This window comes from Grampus griseus (assembly GCF_964374135.1).
Source record: "Grampus griseus genome assembly, chromosome: 2".
Taxonomy (NCBI): Eukaryota; Metazoa; Chordata; class Mammalia; order Artiodactyla; family Delphinidae; genus Grampus; species Grampus griseus.
Genome location: NC_139018.1, coordinates 63,582,589 through 63,595,335, shown reverse-complemented (window position 1 = coordinate 63,595,335; position 12,747 = coordinate 63,582,589). Strand labels below are relative to the sequence as shown.

At 36.7% G+C, this 12,747-nt stretch overlaps 1 protein-coding gene across 2 annotated transcripts in view; it reads left to right on the top strand.

Annotated features, from left to right (window-relative positions):
• Positions 1-12,747, top strand: part of SRP54 (signal recognition particle 54) — a 44,640-nt gene that overhangs the window by 12,013 nt on the left and 19,880 nt on the right. For both annotated transcript variants that reach the window (XM_082648597.1, XM_082648598.1), the window contains 4 exons: positions 146-230; positions 4,148-4,252; positions 5,056-5,122; positions 5,200-5,257. In XM_082648597.1, the coding sequence (XP_082504723.1) occupies positions 146-230; positions 4,148-4,252; positions 5,056-5,122; positions 5,200-5,257 (315 nt within the window). The remainder of the gene's footprint in view (positions 1-145; positions 231-4,147; positions 4,253-5,055; positions 5,123-5,199; positions 5,258-12,747) is intronic.

Below are 12,747 nucleotides of genomic sequence, written 5' to 3'. Positions count from 1 at the left end.
TAGTAATTGTATGCATGTTAATTAGAATACTATTAATATGAATGATTGAATATTCTTACATTCTTTGGGGCAAAAGCTAATTTTCTTTTTAGAGTGCCTTAACTGACTTTTCCCCCTTCTACCCTCAAAAACCATCATCATGAAGGTCTGCAATTGATCTTGAAGAGATGGCATCTGGTCTTAACAAAAGAAAAATGATTCAGCACGCAGTATTTAAAGAACTTGTGAAGGTAAAAGTATATCTAGCTTGTGCTGTGATTTTCTGTAGACTCACTACATTAGCACTGCAAACAGTAATACTATTTCAGAATACTTTTTTGTGTTTTTATAGAATATTTATCTGTATTAAAAATATTAATTGAAGGATTATTAACTTTTCTGAAGTGGCTTATTTTTATCATAGGCTTTCCTGAATACAAAATTCTGAGTACAGGTATGAAGGCCAGTATTACTCCTGCAAAAAAATGCCAAAGCCAAGTTACAAAAAGTAAAACTTCACTATATATTAATTGATGGAAGAGCCTCTCTGAGTTTATCCTCTTTTAATATCAAGTTTTGCCTATTGAGTGTCTTGCTTTTGTACAGAAAGTCACTCTTGGCAAGAGTTCTTTTCTACACTTTCATTGTGTCAAAAAGTCCCTTTGAAAAGATCAAATATTCCTATTCTTGCCTAGATTTTAAGCAATTTTGAATTAGTGAAGTTTTATTTTGCAAGTTGTAAATATAACCTATTGCCCTGTTCACCTTAGAATTGATATTGCTGCTGCTGTTGTGAAAATTATGATGAGAGTCTTAGAGCTTTAGAAAATATGTTTGAGTCCAGTCATAGGGGAAAAAAAGAAAGGAACTAAAAAAAATTTTTTAAGAGCAACAGGTATCTGCTAGTGGTCTCGAGTATTTTTCCCTATGTTGTGTGAATAGTTTCACTTAACTCCTTTGGTTCTAGCAGAGCTGATTGGTACTTTGAAAAAGTCTAGTACCTTGGATGGTTGTGTCATTTCAGTTTAGTCCTGTAGACTAATTAATTAAGTCTAATTAATTAGTCTACAGGACTTAATTAACTAATTAAGTCCTGTAGACTAATTAGTCCTGTAGACTAATTAACTTTCCCTCGTGGCGCAGTGGTTAAGAATCTGCCTGCCAGTGCGGGGACACGGGTTTGAGCCCTGGTCTGGGAAGATCCCACCTGCCATGGGGCAGCTAAGCCTGTGAGCCACAACTACTGAGCTTGTGCTTTAGAGCCCACGAGACATAACTACTGAGCCCACATGCCACAACTACTGAAGCCCGCGTGCCTAGAGGCCTGCTCCGCAATGAGGGAAGCCACTGCAATGAGAAGCCCGCGCACCCCAGGGAAGAGTAGCCCCTGATCGCCTCAACTAGAGAAAGCCCGCATGCAGCAACGAAGACCCAGTGCATCCAAAAATAAATAAATATATTTATTAAAAAAAAAAAAAAAGAAATTCAGAACCTAAAAGAGGTCAGGAAATTTATCCAGTTTTCCTTCTCAGTTTGCAGTTGAGAAAAGTAAGACAGTTAGTGGTAGACCCAGGTCTGATCTCCAAACTCCTCACAGTATTTCCAGATTGTTTTTCTTCTAACACCAGAGGTCAGCACAGGGTGAGTGAACATTTTTATTTTTAGGGGTTGGAATCTTTCGGCAATTCTGGAGCATCAGGTGCTTTGTTAAGATGGCTTTACGGAGTACCTACTTTATTCTAGGCAGTATGCCAAATACTGCTGATAACAAAGATGAAAAAGACTGGGCCTTATACTCAGAAGCTCATGGTCTAGGATAGTGGTGTAAAAAGCAAGGCCAAAACTGTTTTCATAATAACACTAAGACATTATTTGCGTTTTTTCAGCCTTCTTTACTGCAAAAGCAATGGTGGGTGAAACCACTGGGTAAAACTCCCTAGCATGAATCAAGGCAGTGGTACCAAACTATACTAGTAGTCATTGAACTCCTTCCTCCCACACACTTGCAGTGAAGGAAAAAAAAAAGCCAGTTTCATTTAAGAATGTCTTTGATGGAGCAGTAGAGGTTATTAGTAGTATTAAATCTTGACCCTTGAATACACATGTGTTTATAAGATTTTGTGTGATGAAATGGGAAGTATGCAGAAAGCCCTGTTGCTGTGTACTGAAATTTGATGGTTGTCTTGAGGCAAGCAAATGTGTAATTGTTTGATTGCAAGCTGAGCTAGCCACTTCTTTCATAGAATGCCATTTTTACATGAATGAACAACAGACATAATCTGTGGTTATTTACACTTGGGCCTTTGGCAGATATTTTCTCCAAAGTAAATAAAGTGAGCTTGTCACTTTAAGGCAAATAACTAACGGTATTGTAGCCAGTAATGAAATTCCAGCTTTCTGGTGAAAACTAGAAGCTTGAATCTCCACCATGAGTGTCACAGTGTCCCAATATTTAACTTTTCTAGTGAGATCATTATTGATATTAATAAATAAAATGTTTTGATGTTGTATAGTGAAATGTGTCAACAATGGAAGAGCTGCCTGAGTGAACCAATATTCTCTAAGTGATTAATGTATGATGTTACAAAAGCATGCACCAGGATAAGATCGATTCAAAGTCCAAGATAGAATAACAGATTTTAATGTAATATAGAGTATGAAAGTTCAGTACTGCTGTTCTAGGATGTAGGAGGAAGATAAGATATATTTATTTTGAAAAATCATTATTCAATAAAACTTATAGGTTGCAAATAGTAGGTTCATAGAGAGCTGAGTGATTCTGCCATGGGATATAGAGAATGGAGGTGAATATGGGGCCGCATTAGTGTTCTGAAAGGATCTAGGAGGAAGGGCAGTGGATTTATGTTTAAGATAGATTTTGTTCATTTCAACCCTGTGCCTGGGAGGGAGATCACAAAATGTGTTTTCTTTTCCTCCCTTTTCTACCACATGGCTTTCCTTGAAATTCACGTATAATATGGATTATGTAACCTTTATGGTATCATCTAGCATGGGCTCAGCAAATTTCTCTTAAGAACAAATAGTTTTGGCTTTGTGGGTCATATGGTCTCTGTTGCAACTACTCAGGTCTGGTGTTATAGCACAAAAGCAGTGAATGAATGGGCATGTCTGTGTTCTATTAAAACTTTATTTACACATAGTTGTAAATATGGTCTATGTCATCTGGTCCTAGGACATTAACTACTATTATGGTTTTATTATCATATGGAGATACAGGTTTCAAGCTCCAAACAACTGACTTGGAACTGAATTATTTTTTTAAATGAACTTTAAAAATGCCTCATGCTTGTTTATTTGGGGACTGTCCATATATGTATGAATGCCTTAATTTTCCACTGATTGTCATTATAAAATTAGTGATTATTTTTTACTAGCACTTTAAATATAATAACTTTATAGAACAGTACATCTTTGGCATTGGAGAATTTAATATTTGACTGACCTGGAAAGTCTTTCACATGTAATTTGTAATTTTGTTCATATATAAACATTTGTCAAATTGAACATGAAGATAGGTACTGTCCCAATATGGTAGCCATTGGCCACATGTGGTTATTGAGCACTTGTAATGTGGCTAGTCCAAATTGAGATGTGCTGTAAGTAGGAGATACATGTCAAGTTTTAAGACCTAGCATGGCAAAAGGGAATATAAAATATTTTATTAATTTTTAAATATAGATTACATGTTGAATTATAATATTTTAGATATATTGAGTTAAATAAAATATTAATATCACTTGTTTTTACTTTTTTTAATGTCACTACTAGAAATTTAAAAATTCATATGTGGCCTGCACATATATTTTATATTTCTGCAGTGCTGTTGTAGATTGCTCCTTTGGCTCAAACTTGGTCTCACATTCACACTCCAGCTTGTTCTAAAAAATATTTTGAGATCCTTACCTCTGAATTGGTTTGGGAGTATAGGCTTGCTTATGACTTCACAGTGTACTATTTTAAATTTTTAAATTTCACTACGTGTGTACAAAGGGAAATAGAGTTGTATTAGAATGGTAGGATTATGGTTGCCGCTTATATTTAAATGTCTATAAATTACTTTTTCAAGTTAAAAGTTGTGGGGAGAGGGGTTTTGAATGTAAGCATAGGTTAACCTGATTTTATTTTTATTTTTGTTTTTGGTTTGTAGCTTGTAGACCCTGGAGTTAAAGCATGGACACCCACTAAAGGAAAACAGAATGTGATCATGTTTGTTGGATTGCAAGGGAGTGGTAAAACAACAACATGTTCAAAGGTAAATTATACTTAATTAAAAAAAACAAAGTCATGGAGAAGATATGTTTGTATAAATCAAGTTTTACGTTAAAGTCAGGATTTGTAGTATTGTTCCTTTAAAATTTTGTGTTGTTTGATGTATCTATTATGTTTTTGTAATAGCTCTTTGTAGGATAAGAGCAAAGAATCCCATAGTCTTTCTCGTGATAGCTTTTTGCAAGAATGGTAGACTTCTATATAACTATGCTGTTTCTTTTACCAAAAAGACTGTTCCTGTCCTTTAAGGAGATGAGGATATGATTTTTGGAGAAGTGAACGTGGAAAGTTTACCTTATCTCCTATGGCTCAAGACTCCCTTTTCACAATGTCTCACCCAGTGTAATACATATGAATCTTCATTTTGCATATCTTTTTGCTAATTTTAAATTCATTATACCACCCCTTCCTCCATAATTGGGTAACTCAACTTTGTTACCAGATTTTACTCCACAAGCCTCAACTTTGTATAGTTTAGAAAGAAAAAAAGAGGAAAGGATTATTTCTTAGAGGGTTATGTTATTGTTTGTTTTTAATTAACGTTAATAACATTTTTTACCGTGATCATTTGTTGCTTCATCATTTTATATCCTTCGAATGTGACTGTATGGCACTTAGAATTTAAACTCTTTAGGAAATTTTCTATACTCAGAATTTAATAATATTACTTTTAGGAGAATATGAGCAGTTTTATTTTACTCCTTAAGTAAATAACAAGTGTAAATAGAAACAATTACATGTATAATAAATTTGTATTTATTGAGTTTTAAAATCTTCCTTTCCCAGTTAGCATATTACTACCAGAGGAAAGGTTGGAAGACCTGTTTGATATGTGCAGACACATTCAGAGCAGGTATTGTGTTCAAATTTGAAAATTGTTTCTGAAATTTGTATTTTCAAGTTTGAGGACTCATTAACTCTATTTCATAGGGGCTTTTGACCAACTAAAACAGAATGCAACCAAAGCAAGAATTCCATTCTATGGAAGGTGGGTTCCAGTTTTTATTTTTATACTCATGTGTCTCACCTTATCTGTCTGACTTTATTTAATGCTATCTGGTCACATTTTAATATATACTTATAAGCTTAAATCCTTTCTGGAACAAAGTAGAGGTATAATTAATACATTGTTGTCTTTTATTATTGTAACATGACTCTTCTGACCCAGCCTGATAGATCAGAGCAGATGTTGTTTAGTTTATAATTCTGCCTGTACTTATCATCCTGCCTTGCATGCTTTCCAGCATCCTTCTGCTTCTATTCCAGTTGCTTAAGACCTATCTGAAGCATTCCTCCATTCAACACACTGGTGAATTCCATATTGTCTGGTTCTTTAGTACATCATCTTTGAAAGTTTGTGTTTGATCATCCTAAAATGCTTTGTGATCTTTAGTTATCTCAGAGATTCTGATCGTTGCTATCCTTCATTTGCTACATTACTGTTCAATTAGGTAGTTTGTATATGTTAAAATGACTAATTAAAAGAATCGAGTCGAGATTGAATTTAGAAGGACCTATTTGAGGGAATAGCATTTCTCTTAATGTTATTAATATCAATATAAAAAGATTATTAATATAGAAAGCTTAAAGAAGCTAAAATTTGAGGTAATTAAATGAATGATATCATTTTGTTGGTCTTTATTTTCTACTTTTTGGCTGGCCAAGAAAACTGGTGAACTTTAGCTATGGTATGTTCTTTATTTAAATTCTTTTTCTTTTAGTGTGGTTTTTTTGTTTTGTTTTGGTTTGGTTTTGGCCATGCCACATGGCATGCGGGATCTTACTACTTCTCTGACCAGGGATTGAACCTGGGCCCTTGACAGTGAAAGCGTGGAGTCCTAACCACTGGACCACCAAGGAATTCCCTCTTTTAGTTATTTTTTTATTTTTTATTTTTTGCGGTACGTGGGCCTCTCACTGTTGTGGCCTCTCCCGTTGCGGAGCACAGGCTCTGGACGCGCAGGCACAGCGGCCATGGCTCACGGGCCCAGCCACTCCGCGGCATGTGGGATCTTCCTGGACCGGGGCACGAACCCATGTCCCCTTCATCGGCAGGTGGACTCTCAGCCACTGCGCCACCAGGGAAGCCCTTTTAGTTATTTTCTTATGATAATTTCTAGCAAGTAGATTAAAGAATAATGTTAGGAATTTTATTTTTAGGATAAGAACTTTTTCTTACATAGATTTAAAAATCAAGGGATAATAAACAGCTGTACCTTTAGGGTTCACAATTTGCAAATGATATAATTTAGCTGATAATTACTTGAACTATCAGCCAAAGCCAGAGCATTGATTTTTAACCAGTATTCTCAGTACCGTTTATTAAATAATCTCTCCTTTGCTTATGTAAACTTAAATAAGATACTACGTATATGGAGTAAAGTATTAGCAGTCATTGTTTCCTCCAGGAGAGATGAAGTAAATGGGGCTGGGGGGAGGACTTGAACTGTATCTCCAATATTAAATTTACATATTAGCATTTATTGGGGGGGTGGTAGATATGTTTGTTATAGTATCATTTGTTCTTTTTTAAAAAAACACTATTTTAATTAAAAATTTTAAAGAAGTGAAAGCACTAGCAGTTTCACTTCCCAATTATCAGCTTGTAGCATGTCCATCTGTGCTTTTTTCAGTGTCTATATAAACAAATACACAGACATACATAGATAATTTTTAACTGAAATGGACTCTTATGTGCTTTGTACCTTGATTGCTTTGGTAGTGGTTATATGGGTTGTGTAAATTTGTCAAAGCTCGTTAAAATGAACAATAAAAATAGTGCATTTTATTGTATGTAAACGTACCACTATACAGTTGATTAAAAATGGGATCTTATGACAAGGTAGTTATTACTCTTGGGAAGGAGTGAGGTGCTAATTATGTTGTTTTCTTGATCTGGGTGTGTTTGCTTTGTGAAAATTCAACAAGTTTATAATTGTACAGCTTTTCCACATATATGTTATACTTCATTAAAATGTTTACTTAAAAAATGGGATCTTAATAATTCTGGGCAATATACTGTTTAAGATAATTCTTTTTTATGACATCATTGTATTCCATTAATCAATGCCCTTATGAACATCTTTGATAATATTTCTTTCTACATTTGTAAGTTTTATTTTAATAGTATCTTTATCTTTTTTTTTTTTAATTTGCATGCATTGGGTCTTCGTTGCTGCACACGGACTTTCTCTAGTTGAGGCTATTGGGGGCTACTCTTCGTTGTGGTGTGAGGGCTTTTCATTGCGGTGTGCGGGCTTTTCATTGTGGTGGCTTCTCTTGTTGTGGAGCATGGGCTCTAGGCACATGGGCTTCAGTAGATGTGGTTCGTGGGCTCTAGAGCGCAGGCTAAGTAGTTGTGGCACACAGGCTTAGTTGCTCTGTGGCATGTGGGATCTTCCTGGACCAGGGATAGAACCCATGCCCCCTGCATTGGCAGGTGGATTCTCAGCCACTGTGCCACCAGGGAAGTCCTTCTTAATCATATTTTAAAATAGCTGGTAATGCTAATTTTTGTCTTCTTTTTCAACATTTATTGCTTCTTTCACCTGCTTATTTTCCTGGGAAAATTTTGGATTTTTTTTAATCAAGTTCTAGAAAGAAAAATCTCCCTAAAATTGTGATTAGAACTACCGTGAATCCAATTAATTGAGGGGAGAACTGACATCTTTACTATACATGTATAGTTCCATTCAGGAACCTGCTATGTCTTTTTTGTTAAAAAAAAATTGCCCTTAAGTATAATAGTTTTCTTCATTTAAGGCTCACATATATTCTTTTTTTTTTTTAACATCTTTATTGGACTATAATTGCTTTACAATGTTGTGTTGGTTTATGCTGTATAACAAAGTGAATCATCACATATATTCTTATTAAGTGTATTTCTACTTGATTTTTGTTGTTAATTTAGGGGGAAACTTTTTTTTTTTTTGCGGTACGCGGGCCTCTCACTGTTGTGGCCTCTCCCGTTACGGAGTACAGGCTCCGGACGCACAGGCTCAGCGGCCATGGCTCACGGGCCCAGCCCCTCCGCGGCATGTGGGATCTTCCCGGACCGGGGCACAAACCTGTGTCCCCTGCATCGGCAGGCTGACTCTCAACCACTGCGCCACTAGGGAAGCCCTACTTTTAGTTTTTTGAGAAACCTCCATACTGTTTTCCACAGCGACTGCACCAATTCACATTCTTACCAACAGTGTACAAGGATTCGCTTCTCTCCTCGCCAACATTTGTCTTTTGTATTCTTTTTGATGACAGCCATCCTTTTGTAAGCATTTTATAAAATAATTAAATGTTCTTGTAAAACATGACTTTTAAGTTACGTAGCATTCTATCAGATGGCTATGCTATCATTTATTAAATAAATGCCCTACTGTTGGCCATTTAAGGTTTTCCAACTTCTTGGTCTTAAAAATATAGCCAAAATGAATAGTACGTAATGTTGTTTCTGTGAAATTGTTATGACATACTCCTACAAGTTGAAATTGGATCAAATGGTCTGATCATTTTGGCTTTTGGTTTTTAAAAGGAAAATGTCTCAAAAGTTTAATTTCATTCCTATTTTACTACACTTTCACAATCCTCAAAACTGTATTTAATTTGGGACTTCCACTGGCTAAGACTCTGAGCTCCCAACACAAGGCGCCTGGGTTCGATCCCTGGTCAAGGAACTGGATCTCACATGCATGCCATAATGAAGAGTTCACATGCCACAACTAAGAAGTCAGCATGCCAAAACTAAGAGTCCACATGCCACAACTAAAAGATCCTGCACACCACAACGAAGATCCTGTGTGCCACAACTAAGACCCAGCACAGCCAAAATAAAAAAAATAAAAAATAAATATTAAAAACAAAAAAACCAAAACTCTATTCAACTTGAAAATCAAGAAACGGATCTCATTTTAATTTGGCTTCTTTTGATTATTGGCAACTTTTGATACAGTTCAATACTGTCAAATGAAAAAAACATATAATGTTAACAAAAAGTTTCCCCCTGGGCTTCCCTGGTGGCACAGTGGTTGAGAGTCTGCCTGCTGATGCAGGGGACATGGGTTCGTGCCCCCATCCGGGAAGATCCCACATGCCGCGGAGCAGCTGGGCCCATGAGCCGTGGCCGCTGAGCCACGTGAGAGGCCCACATGAGAGGCCCACGTACTGAAAACAAAACAAAACAAAACAAAAAAAACTAAAAGTAGAACTACCATATGACCCAGAAGTTCCACTCCTGGGTATACATTCGAAAAAAACCCCACTAATTCGAAAAGATACATGTACCCCAGTGTTCATAGCAGTATTATTTATAATTGCCAAGATATATCCCCAAATACAGTAAGTTAAACAAAATGAGAAGACAGAGAAATATGCAGCAGATGAAGGAGCAAGGTAAAAACCCACCAGACCTAACAAATGAAGAGGAAATAGACAGGCTATCTGAAAAAGAATTCAGAGTAATGATAGTAAAGATGATCCAAAATCTTGGAAACAGAATGGAGAAAATACAAGAAACGTTTAACAAGGACCTAGAAGAACTAAAGAGCAAACAATGATGAACAACACAATAAATGAAGTTAAAAATTCTCCAGAAGGAATCAATAGCAAAATAACTGAGGCAGAAGAACGGATAAATGACTTGGAAGATAAAATAGTGGAAATAACTTCCATAGAGCAGAATAAAGAAAAAAAATGAAAAGAATTCAGGACAGTCTCAGAGACCTCTGGGACAACATTAAACACAACAACATTCGAATTATTGGGGTCCCAAAAGAAGAAGAGAAAAAGAAAGGGACTGAGAAAATATTTGAAGAGATTATAGTTGAAAACTTCCCTAACATGGGAAATTAGTCAGTCAAGTCCAGGAAGTGCAGAGAGTCCCATACAGAATGAACCCAAGGAGAAACACACAAAGACACATATTAATCAAACTATCAAAAATTAAATACAAAGAAAAAATATTAAAAGCAGCAAGGGAGGGGCTTCCCTGATGGCGCAGTGGTTGAGAGTCCGCCTGCCGATGCAGGGGACACGGGTTCGTGCCCCAGTCCGGGAGGATCCCACATGCCGCGGAGTGGCTGGGCCCGTGAGCCATGGCCGCTGCACCTGCGCGTCCGGAGCCTGTGCTCCACAACGGGAGAGGCCACAACAGTGACAGGCCCGTGTACTGCAAAAAAAAAAAAAAGCAGCAAGGGAAAATCAACAAATAATATACAAGGGCATCCCTGTAAGGTTAACAGCTGATCTTTCAGCAGAAACTCTGCAAGCCAGAAAGGACTGGCAGGACATATTTAAAGTGATGAAAGGGAAAAACCTACAACCAAGATTACTCTACCCAGCAAGAGTCTCATTCAGATTTGACGGAGAAATTAAAACCTTTACAGACAAGCAAAAGTTAAGAGAATTCAGCACCACTAAACCAGCTTTACAACAAATGCTAAAAACTTCTCTAGGCAGGAAACACAAGAGAAGGAAATGACCAACAAAAACAAACCCAAAACACTTAAAAAAATGGTAATAGTAACATACATATTAATAATTACCTTAAATGTAAATGGATTAAATGCTCCAACCAAAAGACATAGACTGGCTAAATGGATGCAAAAACAAGACCCATATATATACTGTCTACGAGAGACCCACTTCAGACCTAGGGACACATACAGACTGAAAGTGAGGGGATGGAAAGAGATACTCCATGCAAATGGAAATCAAAAGAAAGCTAGAGTAGCAATTCTCAAATCAGGAAAAATAGACTTAAAAATGACTGTTACAAGAGAAAAAGAAGACACTACATGATGATCAAGGGATCAATCCAGGAAGAAGGTATGACAAATGTAAATATTTATGCACCCAACATAGGATCCTCTCAATACGTAAGGCAAATGCTAGCAGCCACAAAAGGAGAAATCGACAGTAACATGATAATAGTAGGGGACTTTAACACCCCACATTCACCAAAGGACAGATCATCCAAAAGGAAAATAAATAAGGAGACACAAGCTTTAAATGACACATTAGACAAGATGGACTTAATTGATATTTTTAGGACATTCCATCCAAAAACAACAAATACACTTTCTTCTCAAGTGCTCATGGAACATTCTCCAGGATAGATCATATCTTGGGTCACAAATCAAGCCTTGGTAAATTTAAGAAAATTGAAATCATTTAAGTATCTTTTCCCACCACAATGCTATGAGACTAGATATCAATTACAGGAAAAGATCTGTAAAAAATACAAACACATGGAGGCTAAACAATACGTTACTAAATAACCAAGAGATCACTGAAGAAATCAAAGAGGAGATAAAAAACTACCTAGAAATAAATGACAATGAAAACAGGACAACCCAAAGCCTATGGGATGCAGCAAAAGCAGATCTAAGAGGGAAGTTTATAGCAATACAATCCTACCTCAAGAAACAAGAAACGTCTCAAATAAACAACCTAACCTTACACGTAAAGCAATTAGAGAAAGAAGAAGAACAACAAGAAAAAACCAAAGTTAGCAGAAGGAAAGAAATCATAAAGATCAGATTAGAAATAAATGAAAAAGAAATGAAGGAAATGATAGCAAAGATCAATAAAACTAAAACTTGGTTCTTTGAGAACATAAACAAAATTGATAAACCATTAGCCAGACTCATGAAGAAGAGAAGGGAGAAGACTCAAATAACCAGAATTAGAAGTGAAAAAGGAGAAGTAACAACTGATACTGCAGAAATACAAAGGATCATGAGAGATTACTACAAGGAACTACATGCCAATAAAATGGACAACCTGGAAGAAATAGACAAATTCTTAGAAAAGTACAACCTTCCAAGACTGAACCAGGAAGAAATAGAAAATGTAAACAGACCAATCACAAGCACTGAAATTGAAACTGTGATTAAAAATCTTCCAACAAAGGAACTTCCCTGGTGGCGCAGTCGTTAAAAATCCTCCTGCCAATGCAGGGGACACGGGTTCAAGCCCTGGTCCAGGAAGACCCCACATGCTGCAGAGCAACTAAGCCCGTGCTCCACAACTACTGAGCCTGCACTCTAGAGCTCACGAGCCACAACTACTGAGCCCACGTGCCACAACTACTGAAGCCTACGTGCCTAGAGCCTGTGCTGCACAACAAGAGAAGCCACTGCAATGAGAAGCCCACGCACCGCAACAAAGAGTAGCCCCTGCTCACTGCAACTTGAGAAAGCCCGCATGCAGCCAAAAATAAATAAATAAATAAATTTATATTTAAAAGAATCTTCCAACAAACAAAAGTCCAGGACCAGATGGCTTCACAGGCGAATTCTATCAAACATTTAGAGAAGAGCTAACACCTCTCCTTCTCAAACTCTTCCAAAATATAGCAGAGGGAGGAACAATCCTAAATTCATTCTTCAAGGCCACCATCACCCTGATACCAAAAGCAGACAAAGGTGTCACAAAAAAAGAACACTACAGGCCGGTATCACTGATGAACATAGATGCAAAAAT